Source organism: Leptinotarsa decemlineata, unplaced genomic scaffold, assembly GCF_025532065.1.
Source record: "Leptinotarsa decemlineata unplaced genomic scaffold, Ldec_3_MD MMD2_P_RNA_scaffold_8, whole genome shotgun sequence".
Classification (NCBI taxonomy): Eukaryota; Metazoa; Arthropoda; class Insecta; order Coleoptera; family Chrysomelidae; genus Leptinotarsa; species Leptinotarsa decemlineata.
In genome coordinates this window covers 884,628-899,933 of record NW_027412535.1, presented here as the reverse complement: position 1 = coordinate 899,933, position 15,306 = coordinate 884,628, and the positions used below count along the sequence as shown (strand labels likewise).

The 15,306-nt window shown below is 34.5% G+C and overlaps 1 protein-coding gene across 1 annotated transcript in view; it reads right to left on the bottom strand.

Annotated features, from left to right (window-relative positions):
• Positions 1–15,306, bottom strand: part of LOC111511015 (intermembrane lipid transfer protein Vps13) — a 1,108,316-nt gene that overhangs the window by 796,064 nt on the left and 296,946 nt on the right. The window contains 3 exon segments of the mRNA XM_074170346.1: positions 10,607–10,756; positions 10,810–11,036; positions 11,093–11,339. Of these exon segments, the coding sequence (XP_074026447.1) occupies positions 10,607–10,756; positions 10,810–11,036; positions 11,093–11,339 (624 nt within the window).

The window sequence follows — 15,306 nt, the reverse complement described above, 5'->3', positions numbered from 1 at the left end:
GGTTTTTGTGCCGAAACCGAACTTTCGGTCGGACACAAAAAAAAGAAATACACAACACATTCCCCCGAATGAAAGCCTACAACAATAAGGACTGACTGTACTGAATATTAACTAGCGATTTGAAATAGCATTCCCTAATGGGTTTTGAATAATTATGTTAATATACAACGTTGATCAATGAATTTTATATATGATTTTTAAAAAAGGGGTTAATAAAGAGTTGGTGCGTGTACATTTACAAATGTTGAGAAAAGTAAAACGTTTTCTGCTATTCATCCTCAATATTTGAAAAAAAACTAGGTTCTTGGTAAAAACTATGTTTGGAATAGAACACATTTTAAATGAGCGATATTTGAAATCTATTGAATAAAAGAGGACCTCTATATAATCTATGAGTCATTATTAAGCCTTGGTCAAAGACGAAACGGACTGGTTCAAGTTTGACGATAGTCGGGTCACGAAGTGTTCTGGTAATGTATTGAATCTATTGGAGCACCTGTAGACACCCTACATTTTGTTTTATGAGAGAGAGGACATTGGCAAATCAAGATCTTCAGATGATGTGTTGCTGCAGGTTTTTCCGGGTTTTCCTGCAGCTGAAAAAGCAAATGTGCCACTGGAATCAATGAAGTCGCCCCGGAGCGCCAATTAATTTTTATTGTTGTTTTTATTTTTATCGTTGATGTATGAGTCACGATTGTTTAATTTTCTCTTTTGAAACTGCTTTAACATCGAATTACCTTGTTGTTCTACGTCATCAACATAACTGTGGGCTTTTATATTAGTATTCTTTATGCGCTGCTCGTTGTGGATCTGGCGTTGAGTACTCCTTCTTCTTTTTGGAGGAAACAATAATGAAATGATGTTTCGGTACTTTCATGAGCGGTTGGCGTTCACTGGTACATTGGATTTATATCTTTGTTTGTAGACATTGGTGATTATTAAAATATGTTTGTATACAATCAAGTCTTTAGCTGTATAATGTCGAGGAACACGTGTCAATAATAGTTGAAGTAGTCCTTGTGTAAGATTGAAATGTTCGTTTTTTTATAACAAGTTCATCGTTTTCATATTGTACAGGGGTATCGCCAATAACATATCCATTCTCAAAACGGATCCCATATATATCAGATTCGATTGTTCTTTGCTGTTCTGAAATCCCCTTTTGTTTGGAACTGGTTCCTTCACCGCACATTTATTGGATGTCGTGTTATCTGACATATTGACTGCAACTAGATTATTTTCATTTTAACAAGTCTATATATACGTAACCACCACATACCTAACCATCTGTGCTTAGTGTAACTGATACATAGTACGCTAAACCAAACCATACTGCGCAAAGCGTAACTGCGCAACATCAAACTATATTGCGCTCGTTGAGGGTAGTGATTGGCCGTTTAATTTCGACAAAGTCGGAATATCATCGTCTCCATTCATTTTTCACAAAGTGGAAAATGATACAAATATCGTTAGGTGACAAACACTCCCACCTACGAACATTGAATAACATCACCATATAAATTAAAATGTAATCTCTCGTAGCCTAGTCAAGAAGGAGTTACACAAAAAATTTATAATTTATCATGAAAACATATTAATTCAATCATCATTATCGTTTTGCAAATGCATTGGTTCAATGCATCTCCTTATCTACAGGATTATATTCTTAGGGTGTAATTTCATAGAAATGATATTAAAATTTTTGTCAAGTTATTGAAAAAAATTCTAAAATTTTTATATTTTCTATTATGGATATCTGAACATTGGACACACCATTATACCCCAATAATGTACCACCACATTTTTCAAATAACAATTCAGATTCCTTATTACTACAAAAAGCTGTAAATTCTTCATGACTCTTAATGTGAGCGATAAGTTTAGTTGCATATCCTTTTCTGCGGTACCCCTTCAACGTATGAATATAATTGAGGGTTTTCGGATTAGAATGTTTTTTCAACGGGTCAAAATTCATAGTTAATACCAACGCAAATGCTGTTGGTTTATCGTTGATGCAAATAATGTAACAAGAGATGTTTTTATCACAATACCACTGTTGAATCAAATCACTTTATGAAATAAACCCTCAATTAACCCCCCCCCCCCCACTTTCTCTTAGTATTCAGTTGCTCTGCGCTACCAAATTTCATCAGTCTTCTTTAGAACGTTGAACCTTAACTTAACTTTTTTGTAATTACAGCATGTCGATGTTAGCTGATCACCATCCTGGGGCTTATAACCCCAAATTATGGTGATAAGATTGCTCAAGAGGGCCTTGAGTAGTTTACCAAGGGTATGAGAAGGATTCGCAAAGCGATGAAGAATACAACTTCTGTGGGGGAGAAGTAACATTTAGAAACGTGTTTGAGCAACATTACGACGATGTGTAATGAATTCAAAGATATGCAGAAAAAGGGGGCAGGGCATTCTTCTCGACATGAAACAGCAAGGAATCGTGTTCATTAGGATGAGACTGACTCAGCCTTCAGTAACCTAATCAGGAGTGGCGTAATCTCAAATATGAAACATAAGGACCCAGATTCTTTCCTGATTAACTCAAATGCTATATTTAATGCCCCCAAAAAGGATGAATCTGTGAAAGTTAATATGATTTTTATGTTGAATTTGAAATTGCCAAAACAAATTCTACGAGATAACAATTATTTCATCATCTCAAACTCCCCAATCTACCGAGACACCAATCTGGATGAATGGTTCCAACATAAAGTTATTGAGCCAATAATGAAAGCTCTCGAGGAGTTCCAAGAACGTGATTCCGGCTGGGCGTTGAAAAAAGTGGTTGATCTGGGGGTTAACATCAACGAGTTTACTCCTCAACTAGGATCATCATATATTGAGTTACCACCTCACATCTGGAAGAAGCATGCATGTATCAATGTTAAGAATGATGACCAAGCTTGCTTCGCCTGGGACGTTGTTTCTGCTCTGTATCCAGCGCAATATAATCCAAATGAATTGTCATATTATCTCCAATAATCAACGGTATTAAATCTGAAAGGTATCCAGTTCCCTGTGACTTTGAAGCAGATCCCCAACTCTGAGAAGCAGAATAACGTTTCCATCAACATTTATATACTTCAGAAAAACAAGAAATCCTTTGAAACTCTTCCGACATATCTAACTAGTGATAAGAAAAAAAGAATCGTTGTTCTTCTTTGGGTGCAAGAGCAGTATTTTGAAGAGGGCGAAAAAGAAAATGATACTCCAATGAAATTTCACTTTGTTTGAATCAGGAACCTACCTAGAATTCTATCAAGTCAGTTGAGTTAAGAAAAACATTGCAAGTATTTTTGTGACCGATGTCTGCATTACTTTAGGTACCAAGATATATTAAATAGGCATATTGACAATTGCATGAAGATGAATGAAGCAACCAAAAAGATGCCAGAGCCTGGGAAAGATATTTTGAAATTTAAAAATTTCAAAAACAAAGAAAAGGACCCATTCATGGTTTATGCTGACTTGGAAAGTGTTTTGAAACCCTCTGTAGATGAAAAGAAATCTCAGCATCATATTCCTGCTGCAGTTGGCTACTACGTGAAATGCTCCTACGATGATTCGCTCTCGTTTTAAAAATCCCATCGCGGACCAGACTGTATGACGTGGTTTGCTGATGAGATGGTTCAACTAGCTGAGGATATGACCACAGTATTTTGGTGAACTTATAATATTAACGAGACCTGGATGCACACTGTCATATTTGCGAGCAGCCTTTCACCCTAGAATGTGAGAAGGTTCGAGATCTCAACCACCTGATTTCCGGAAATGACTATCAGGAAGCTGTTCATAAGGGGTGTAATATCAACTACAAGGACTCTCATACTGTTTCTGTTGTTTTTCATAACTTGAGTGGATATGACGCACACTTCATCGTTGGAGACATCGCTACAAGAATGGCTGGAAAGGTCTACTTTGGAAAGATCTACTCCCGATAGCCAAAGAAAAGTATATTTCCTTCACAAAACACGTTGATGAAACACCAATTCAATTCAGATTTATTGACTCGTTCCATGTTATGGCTTCTTCATTAGATAAACTAGTATCGTATCTTCCAGAGTTTCCCAATCTAAAGTCGCAGATTACCGACGCTTTAAATTGTTAACGAAGAAAGGAGTTATGCCATATGATTATACAGATTCGGAAATGTATGAGTGTTACTCAGAGACTAATTCGCTTCGATAAATATCAAGTGCACTCCATCGTCCAGGAGAAGATCGCCTTTTCCCCCGGAAATAATGAAAGATATCTAATACCCGATTCTGATGAAACTTTACCATGGATGCATTATTGCATAGTCGAGGAAATGGATATATCATAACTTTGTAAATTCATTGAAATATAATGTATGAATCAATATTGACTATTTCTGCTCACTTCCGCAATGATGAATCTTTTAAAAGATTATTACTTCCCAAATGCTGGAAAGGAAACGTATATAAACTTCTTGACCGTTGAAATGTGGGGTTACGTCTCTCTTCTGAGAGTTGACTGAGCATCGCATGTTGAAATGTTAGGTTACGTCACTTATGATACGAGCATCATCCAAATTTCCTCTTTAAAAAAATCATATAAATGTCAGATGTAATTCTCAATCTCTGTATGGATGAGAAGTTGTTAGCCATTTTTCATTCATCACATTCAAAACGATCTGCTCGATCGCACATTGTAATTTGAGAGCTACGTCTTCCTCACATCGGAAACAATGATAGGTTTTTCTATTATTTCATAATTGAATAGAGCTGGCCGATACTTGATGGAAATACATATTAAAAAACTAATTAATACACTTTGTTGTATGATTTTCACTATACCATCGATCATTATTCTATTTATTTCAAGGAGGCTAACTATAAGTTATTATTTATCATGCAAATCCAAAAGGTCTTATTTATTTCAACGACAAATGACGAGCGACCATTGTTTTTCCTCAGAATGGTATTTATCTTTTGATAATGTTTACTTGGTTAGCGAAACGCGCGTTGAGAGACCGTAAATGATAGATGAATGTCATGTTGAAACATGAAAATGTGACTTAGTGCCCTTCTGACATGTTGCACCATCTTTGTTTTCACTTTGTCGCGATACATTCTGTATTCCTTTATATTTCATTTGATGTGCTGTACGTTGAGATCCGAATATTATTAACGAAGCTGTGACTTAGTGCCCTTCTGACATGTTACGCCATCTTTGTTTTTACTTTGTCGATACATTCTACATTCCTTTCCCTTTCATTTGATGTGCTGTACGTTGAGATCCGAATATTATTGACGAAGGTGTGACTTAGTGCCCTTCTGGCCACCATCTTTGTTTTTCTTTGTCGAATAATTCTACATTTCTTTCCCTTTAATTTGACATGCTGTACGTAGAGATCCGATTATGATTAAGGAAGATGTGGCTTAGTGCTCTTCTGACCGCAATCTTTGGTTTTTTTGTCAATTAATTCTGCATTCTTTTCCCTCCCATTTGACGTGCTGTACGTGACGATCCGATCATTATTACCGAAAATGTGGCTCAGTGCCCTTCTGGCCATCATCTTTGTTTTTACTGTGTCGATTAATTCTGCATTTCTTTCCCTTCCATTTGATGTTGAGAAACGGCTATTATTAACGAAGATGTGACTAAGTGCCCTTCTGGCCATCATCGTTATTTTTTCTCTGTCGGCATTCTCTTTCCTTCCATTTGTTGTGCTGCACGTTGAGATCCGGCTATTATTACCGAAGATGTGACTTAATACCCTTCTGGCCACCATCTCTGTTTTTACTTTGTCGACACATTCTGCATTTCTTCCCCTTTCATTTGATGTGCTGTACGTTGAGATCCGAATATTATTAACGAAGATATGACTTAGTGCCCTTCTGGCCGCCATATTTGTTTTTTCTCTGTCGATTAATTCTGCATTCCTTTCTCTTCCATTTGACGTGCTGTACGTGACGATCCGATTATTATTAACGGATATGTGGCTTAGCACCCTTTTGGTATATCACAACTTTCATTTCTTCTCTATTTCACACTGATGTAATCATCTTCTCTCTCATACAGAAATTGCATCTTCTCATACGCCACACCTACATTGAGTTGGGTGTTCCACAAGGTACCTATCGGAGGCCTGAAAATGACCAGAGATAATGACGACGAAACGATAACGAATAAACATACGCAAAACGATTGAAACGCATGTAAAACAACATCCTGTAAATCTGATGATTTTCTCTACAAGCAACTGCCATGTTTTTTCTTTAATGTAATTGCCAAATATTTCGCTTCCCCCATTGCCTCATTCTCTAACGTCAACTCCACAACACGTAACATGTGGGATCGCACGTTGAATCGTTTAACTGTCATGTTTTGTTCTCGAATGATGCATTTTGAGACATCCTGTTCACATTGAAGGATCACACGTTGAAACGTTAGAGCCTCGTTGAATTTCCATATTGTTTTTTCTTAAATGTTGTATTTTGACGCACCCTGTATACTCCGCTCAATGCCTGTTACATTGCCGCCATGTTTTTTCAATAATGTTATTTGAGACACCCCGTACACACATTGAGAAATATTACGCGTTGAAATATTACAGTCCCGGTAAACTGTTACGTTGTTTTTTCTCAAATTATGTATTTTGACGCACACCACACACACCTTGTATATTATTGTTTTCATATTATTCAAACGCGCTCGAATCGTTATCTTCCAAACCGCGATAACGCTGCTCAATTCTCGGCCTTACGCGTGACCTTGAAAGGAACCAAAAATGCCACGATGGACCTCAGCAGTTTTCTCATGTTAATCTCCATAAGCCAGCTTTTAGAAGCGGTGCAGCCTATTTACTCCTCTCTTCATCAACATTTTCCATTAAGTCGTATTCGGGGACACAAGCAGATTAAAGATGGAAAAAATTATACATCTGATGTGGAACGGGTGTTTTTTTTGTATCATTCCGGCATTTTGATGGACTGAAAATTCAGAATTCAGTATATCATCTCGTCATTAACATTTTCCACTAAGTCGTATTCGGGGACACGAGCCAGTTTGAGAAGGAAAAAATTAAATATCTAATGTGGAAGGGGTGTTTTTTTGTATGATCCCGGTAATTTGAAGGACTGAAAATTCAATGTTCAGTATGTCATATCTTTATCAATATTTTCCACCAAGTCGTACTCGGGGGCACAAGCCAGTTTAAGAAGGAAAAAAAAGAGACATCTAATGTGTTTTTTTTTATGATCCTACTATTTTGAAGGACTGAAAATTCAGTATTCAGTATACTTATCATTTCTCTGATAACATTTTTAACTAGGACATAATTGATGACAATTCTCAGTTTGGAAGCGAAATATTCCACTCAAGTGATGGGAGTTCATTTTTCTATGACACCGATAGTTTTCTGAAAATTAACTATTCAATGAATCATTCTTCTGATGAATTTTTCATTTGGTCATAAATTCCACCAGTTGGAATCCAAGAGTGAGGTTGTTGTGTTTTATATCCATCACATTAACTTCAATATCACCTCGTCATTATAATACAGACTATAAAAGCTTCTGAGAGGAAATCATCATGTTGAAAATATTGGTTGCCAAATTAGTGATCTTCATGAATCAACATTCCACTCTTTGTGTGGTGTAAATCGGAATGGGGGCGAGAGTGGGGTGCGTGCGTTAGATTTGGGCGCTGGCGTCCAACGCTAACTTCACGCACGTCTTTCTGGCGTTCCCAAAACGCTTTCAGACGTTTCTAGGTGTAAACTCATATTTTCCAGTTTCAATCCGACTCAGGAATTTTTATGCTACTAAAAATTGAAATTCATTCATGGTTGCTCAGAACACCTTCAACTTCTGCAATGATCATGTCAAATATGCTCATGTAAATTTATTAGTTTCCCCGTCCTGCGTATGCGTCGTATCACACATCACATTCTCGATATTTCATTGGTCCATAAAATAAGTTCTGAAATATTAAATTGTCTTATTGAATTATTATCAATTTCCTGGTTACGAATGTATCATCAAAAGTCTTCATCCAGTGCATTCTGATAACGAACATGCTCCAATTCAAAAGTATGTATTTCCTAATAATTCTCAGAATTACAATGTAAGGTCCTCATGTCATCGAATAATGAGCTCTCTCTTTCTCACACACTCACTGTTCAACATGAAGAATGCGTCGATAACGAACTAAGATGCCAAACCATATATCGAACAATAAAAAATATTCTCGGTATAGAGCTAACCGATTTTCATTCATATTTATAACACTATTTTCATATTTTTCTTTTCTACATTTAAATGAAAAACACCACCGCTATGTGAAAAAACTCACGGAACCGACGTTCACAATATGATGATGATAAAACGATTATCTTTATTACATTATAAAAATGGAACTTCTAAAATATTGCAATCTTTATCAATAATTTGCAGTTTTCTCCCTTTTTTCTCGATTCTTATTTACTTACTGTAATATGTTTACTATCTGTTAAAAAAAAATTAATAGTTCTGAATATTACAAGAGTTTTTTCCCAAACACCAAACCGTTATTTTAACACCTCGACACGTGTTTCGATCACCAAGTGATCATCTTCGAAAGGAAGATCTAACTGAACAGTACATCACAAATATTAATAGTTCTGTTAGTACTGGTGGTTTGCAATTTTTTACGGAGAAATAAAAAAAAGGATCCAAGAATGCCTATTGAAATCATTCGTAACATTTTATTCATTAAATTAATATTCACGGTATCTTCGATAGTGCCAAGACATAGTAAATATAGAATAGGATTTCTACTGAGATTTTTATGTTTTACGACCGATTTCGGTTTATTGAACCATTCTCAAATAAACTGACGCAGTTTGACAAACAAATCCTCAACTATACAATGATACGAGTATAGTCAAAGTAATGAAATAAGTACCTGAAATAACAAAAATGTTACCAGAATTATCAATACTCTTTCTGAGATACCAAAACAATAATTATTAGGAAAAATGTTATTCAGCCCAAAAACCAAAAAAGGATAGGGGCAAAAATCAGGCACACATAGACTGGAATATGGTCAATGTTCAGCAGCTTTTATAGGCCAGACAGGCCTAAATTTCAAGATAAGGTACCGTGAGCATGTGTTATCAGATAAAAAATCAGCTATATATGGACATCTACGAGAAACAAACCACACAATGAATAAAAAAAAAAACATGAAAATTCTTCATAAGTGCAGTGAAGGATGGGAGATGAATTTGTTGGAAGAATTTGAAATGAATAAATTGAATAAAAACCCCAATTTCAAAACCCTCAATTACCAATTAGAACTATGCAGCTCTACCCTTTTGAATTTGTGAGTTTTGACAACTATAGTACAATTTCATAATACTAAGCACTAAATTCTCAGGAATATTATTGCATTAAAACGAAAACATTGTTGTCAAAGTTGTGATTCTATATATTTTATCATCATTTTTCCTAATCTGTTTAGTATAATTTCCATACGACACTGCGAGAGATAGATTGAAGGAAAAACGTCAGTCATTTCTGAGAATGCAGTGCCTACTATTGCGGAATTATAGTAAAGTTTGTTGGTATTTGGAGAAATCCACAAGTTTTTGGATCTAAAGTCAGTAATTTTGATATGTTATGAGAGACTAATAAAATTATTGTTTTGGTATCTCAGATAAGTTATTTCAGTTACCTATTGCAGTTTACTTATAGGACATTGACTATATGGATATGTTTGAGGATTTGTTTGTTGAACTGCGTCAGCGTACTTGAGAATTATTAGAGAAGAATTAGACGAAAGGTATTTTCTCTGTCTTTCAAAGAACGTATCAGTTTTTATTGCAAAAGGTTTCAATTTTGATATAAAGTTCACAGAAACTTCACTTCTTCGTAGGTAGCACTTCTAACTGCCAATTTTTTTCAAAGGCATGGGTAGTCGAGTAATACATAATTTTATTGTCTCCTGCTTCTCTATTACCTCTTTTCTTTTAAAAAATTACATATTCACCGTATTATATTGAGTAATATGTCCGTTATTTTTTTCTATTGATATTGTTGGTTGTCAAGTGCCTTCAATAAAATAAACAAAAACGTATTTACAGTTTTCCAATAAAACGTTCAAATTTCTCGATAACAAATAAACCAATTTTGAAAAATATATTCCAAAAGTAGTAGTGGAACAAGATATCGTTCAAATGATGTGTGACACGACCCTCCCATGTTATTGGAAAAAATATGGGAGGTAGCTGCTGTCTGCAAGGAAGTGAAGTTTCGGTTATGAATTTGACATAAAATTGAACAACTTCAAGATAAAAATTCATATGTTATTTAAACTTTTTGATCACAATGCCGTTTCTGAGTTATAGGCAAAGTGAAGTTTTCATTGAAAGGCCCTGTATGTAGTACAGAATATATTTTGAAATTCATGAAAAACTATACATCCAGTTCCTTTTGTTTTCTTGCATTCAATGAACGTATTGACTCCAAATTTTTGAAAACTCCAATAAGCATGAGAATTTGTTTGGCACATCCAGACAGTACATTGTTGAAACTATGCTTTCAATGTATTTTATCATATCGAAGATCCATATAGTACTCACCAACATATTCAAGACGAACCAATTGAGGAAAACAATTCGCATTTCCCCAAGTTTAACCACTACATCCATATCAGATATATCAGACTTAACAGTCGAATTATTGAATACTATTTGTGTTGTGAGTGCTACTCCTTCAGTACCTGACAAAATCTAAAAATAGCAAGAGTTTATTTTCAAACAATAAAAAAATTAAATTTCCTCACCAATTTATGAAGTGTACTTGGATTTAAATCCATAATAGAGATTTCTTGCAGAATTGAATTGATTTGGGTGTAGGTATCTTTAACAACAACAGTAGTATCAATTCCTCTAATTGCCCAAGATGAAATGTAACTTGTATCAGTTCCAAATTTAATTTCAACTTCTTTGAGTATTACCATTAATTTGAATTTGATTGTGGCGACCACAACGGGTAATTTCCTTCTTGCTTCTGAAAAACAAGACAGCTGCAAAAAATCTTGAACAGGGAAATTTATGTCTTCATACTTTTTTTTTGTCCAATCAGATGTTCACTGGTAGAAAAAAGCTGTTTATCAGATTTTGCAGACACAATCCTGTTTTTGTGGCTACTTTGAGTAAGTAGATTCACCTCATCTTGAATGTCCGTTGTAAATCGTATCACCGAAAGAAGCCCTTCTTGATGAAGTAGAATATACAAAATTTCAAAATTCAATGACAAACATGATTCGCATGACTTGTAAGTCGAATGTAGTTCTGGGCATTTTTCATTTACCTAAAGCAAGTGAAAAAGTAAATTATGTGGAGATAAATAAAAATAGTAGGTATTTATTAGGTTGTTCTTAAATGAATAGTCATCTGAAACATTTTTGTTTCCAGTGAGTTGGTCAATGTTTCGCCGTTTCAATTTGTCCGACATCTTCAGTAGTACAAAGACACCAACCATTTATTTAGGCGAGATGCTGAGATACTTACTCAAAACGAACAACAATCGTGAAAAAGTACAAATACAAAATATATTTGGTTCAAGTCACACTATCTGTAATTCTCTCTCTATAGGATAGTCACACTATGTCAATGCCAAAACATGAGAGAAGTTAGATGAAAGAATATTTATTCATTGATTGGGAATTAAAAATCTTGTTAATAAAATAACATAATACACAATATACGTACAATATACACACAATTCACACATAATAAATACACACATATCGCAGAGACGTGTAATACAGGTACGAGCAGATATATGTATACCGGCTGATTCACGATGGATTGACATTAGACGTTTCTGGTGAACCACACAACAAATCACTTTCAAAATTTAGTGAAGAGCATATTCGGACATTCTCTACCCAACTGAAACATTTTCAACAATGCGGTGTTGCCACTTCCATAAGAAAGTAGTAGCAACTTTGATTTTTCAAATGAAGCAACCCTGTATATAATATCAGTTTTGGAATCTACAACAATTACTCAACAACTTTCTTGATATTTTCCTATACCTATCTGTTACCGTTTTCGAAATATGAAATACTTTCTAATTTTTTATTTGGAAATCATGACCCCTATAAAGTCTGATATCTTTGAGTTAAGAGACATTATGATACCTACCTACTGAAATTTGGTTTGGAGTTAGGTGAAACTTGGAGGCTTCCCACGTTTTAGCGTAATCTCCGTTACTTTAATACAGGGTGGTGAAAAAATACACTTTTTTGTTTGCTTGAAAAAGTGAATTAAAGTTTATTATTGCAAATGGAACACCCTGTATATTATTATAATTCATAAAGCTGCTGACATTTACTTTATGTATATCATGCGTATACTCAACTTGTCAAGTTTCGGACATATGAGCATTTATTTGTGAAAAAATCCCTTCAGAATGGTATTCCATTCTATATTGTACCTAAGCAGGCCATGATTACTATTTTACAGTAACGTTGTGACATTCTCCTAATAAAATTGACATTTTCGTCACTACGGAAGTTTCAAATACCTCCAAAACGATGGAACAAAACTATTGAAACGAAATTTATATGAAATTGTTCATTATTTTTGGACAGTGTGATAAAATTATCAGCAGAACATGTATCAGCAGAACATGTGTCAGCAGAACCGCTAACAAAACTCAAAAAATGTATGCGAGTTTAGGACAATTTCGATATGTTTGGGTAAATTTAAAAAAAAACAGAAAAAAACTTGAAAATGGAATTATTGATATGAATATCAAAAACTAAAATAATTATGTGGAATTTCAAAATATGTTCGTTCACTTCCAAGCACTTCAAAATGCAGTTGTAGACTGCTTTCATCGTGGCAGGACTGATTTCATTGGGATCCAAATATTCGAATGTTTGGGTAATCCTCTCTGACAATTCATCTTTCTAACGCACGAGTGTTTGTAAACTTTTTCTTTAAACATTCCCCACAGATAAAATTCTGATTAATTAAAATCGGGTAATCTCGCTGGCCAATTTGATGGTCCCAAGCGCCTTATCCACCGATCGTCAAAAAATATGTTCAGTTCTGCGCTCACTTTTCTTGTACAATGTGCAGAAGCTCCGTTTAGTAGATACCAAATTTTCGATATTCTTCGAGTGGCTCTCAACAGTATTCTTCAAAATATTTAGGTAGCTTCTGGATGTTATTGATTCCTCGTATATCGCCTACCTCAATTTGTTATCCATAAAACGCAGAAGACATTTTAACTAAAGTTTTCTAGAAATCAGACATCTTTTAGGAGGTGACTGTGATAGAAATAGGAACTATCACAGTTTGAGGCGAGATTTTTATGGTGAATACAAGTTTTGAAAATGGAAAAGGATTGTTTTCCGAAACATTAACCACTCAAGAAAGCAAAGCTATGTAATTTTCAATTGATTTTTTTTTCAATTTGATGGCAAAATTTATGAATTAGACAAGTTACTGAAAAATTGGGCTTTCCAGTAGTTCATATTACTCAGTCACTTTTCGAGGTGAACTTTTCAGGTTTGCCCTTTCTACACCTCAGAAGATTCTCTATTCATTTAGCTTTTAGTTTTCAGATTGTGGAAGGTTATAAACCCAAAAAACAGTATAAAAACTACAATTTTATTAGTTATTAGTTATTATTATCATGCGTTGCAGATTAAAGTTTTTTTAAGGAAATTTTCTGTCTACGTGTACGCAGTTACAGGCGGCTGTGAGACCACAGGTACAATTTGCAGTGAGATTTTCCCACGTTGTAAAACTCCATAAGTTTAAGACAAACTTTTATATCTTATTTTATCCTCCTTTCGAACATTATAGGTTATGGCCTCCCGCAAAATTCAAACAATGAAGAAAACCTCCTGAAACAACTGAGAAATATGAAAAAATACGAATAAGAAAAATGATCTAGTGTTAACTCCATCCTGTAGATAGGTTTATATTCGAATCAGAATTTAAACAAGATCGTCTCTAACGTTTTTTTTCCGTCGACCTGCATCATAAATCAATTCTCCCACATCGAGGCTATCCTTTTGGCCTAACAGTTTGTTGAGAACTCTTACAGATTTCAACAATCCGGCTGCCTTTGATAACTCACCGTACTCAGTAAAAAAAATTACCCCAGTTAAGAAAAGGTCTGATTCTATTCTCGTCTCATTTGATTCAGTTAACTTGTTTCCAAGTGTTTCACCTAAAGATTGTATTCAAATCGTTAGAAATCTCCTTTTCGATTCCGAAATTAATTTTCAAGATTGTCTAAAATTTTGTATCTCACTAGATACAGTTTTGGAACAAACATTTTTTCAGTTTGATCAAATTTTTTTTTATAAATCTGGCTTAGCGATGGATTCAAATCTTTGCCCCTCTTTAGCAGGTTTTTTCATTTGTAACAAAACATTCATTCACTCACTTTATATTACGAAATACTATTCTATTATAGATATGCAAATGACATCATTATTCTGTTTGATGGAAATCTACATGAACTTAATAATTTACTTTCTTCCTTCAACTGTCTCCAACCCAATATTTCCTTTCTATGGAAGTTGAATATAGGAACTGTTTGTCTTTCCTTGATTTATTTATCAATAAAATGAATGGACATCTGGATTTTTCTATTTACACACACACAGACTTCATTATTATCTTCTCCTCTAATCACCCTATTATGCAAAAAACAGCCTTTCACTCCCTATTTTCTCATCTCTTTTCTATTCCAAGGAACCCCTCCAGATTTTAAAAAAGAGTTGAATATAATTTGTAGTATATGAACACTATGTATACCTACTTCTTTTTCATATATTCTTATTACCACGGTGATATGGAAAAACAAGTATTGTAAAATTGTTAACAAGTAAAGTTATTAGTTAGCAATTCATCCTCTAATTTCTTTATAAGTTTATTACATTATGGCGCAGTCGGAAAACGAAATACTTCAGATCAATTATAATTAAAGCAGTGGAGATAAGCGAGACCTGGAAGCCAAACTAGTTATTGGAAGAGAAGAACTCGATCATATGTCAAAATGGCTGTCATTGGTGACAGACAATTCGAAAATTATTAAAATCAACCTATTTAACAGTAAAGATGATAACCCAAATACATGGATAAAACAATATGAATTCATGGCCGTGTCCATCAAATGGACTACAGACGATCAGAAAATAAATCATTTGAGATTCAAGTTACCCGGTACTTCTCTTCGTTGGTATGAACAAAAATTCAGTGAATCCCGATCATTTTCTTGGTAGGAATGGAAAAATTCTTTCATGGTG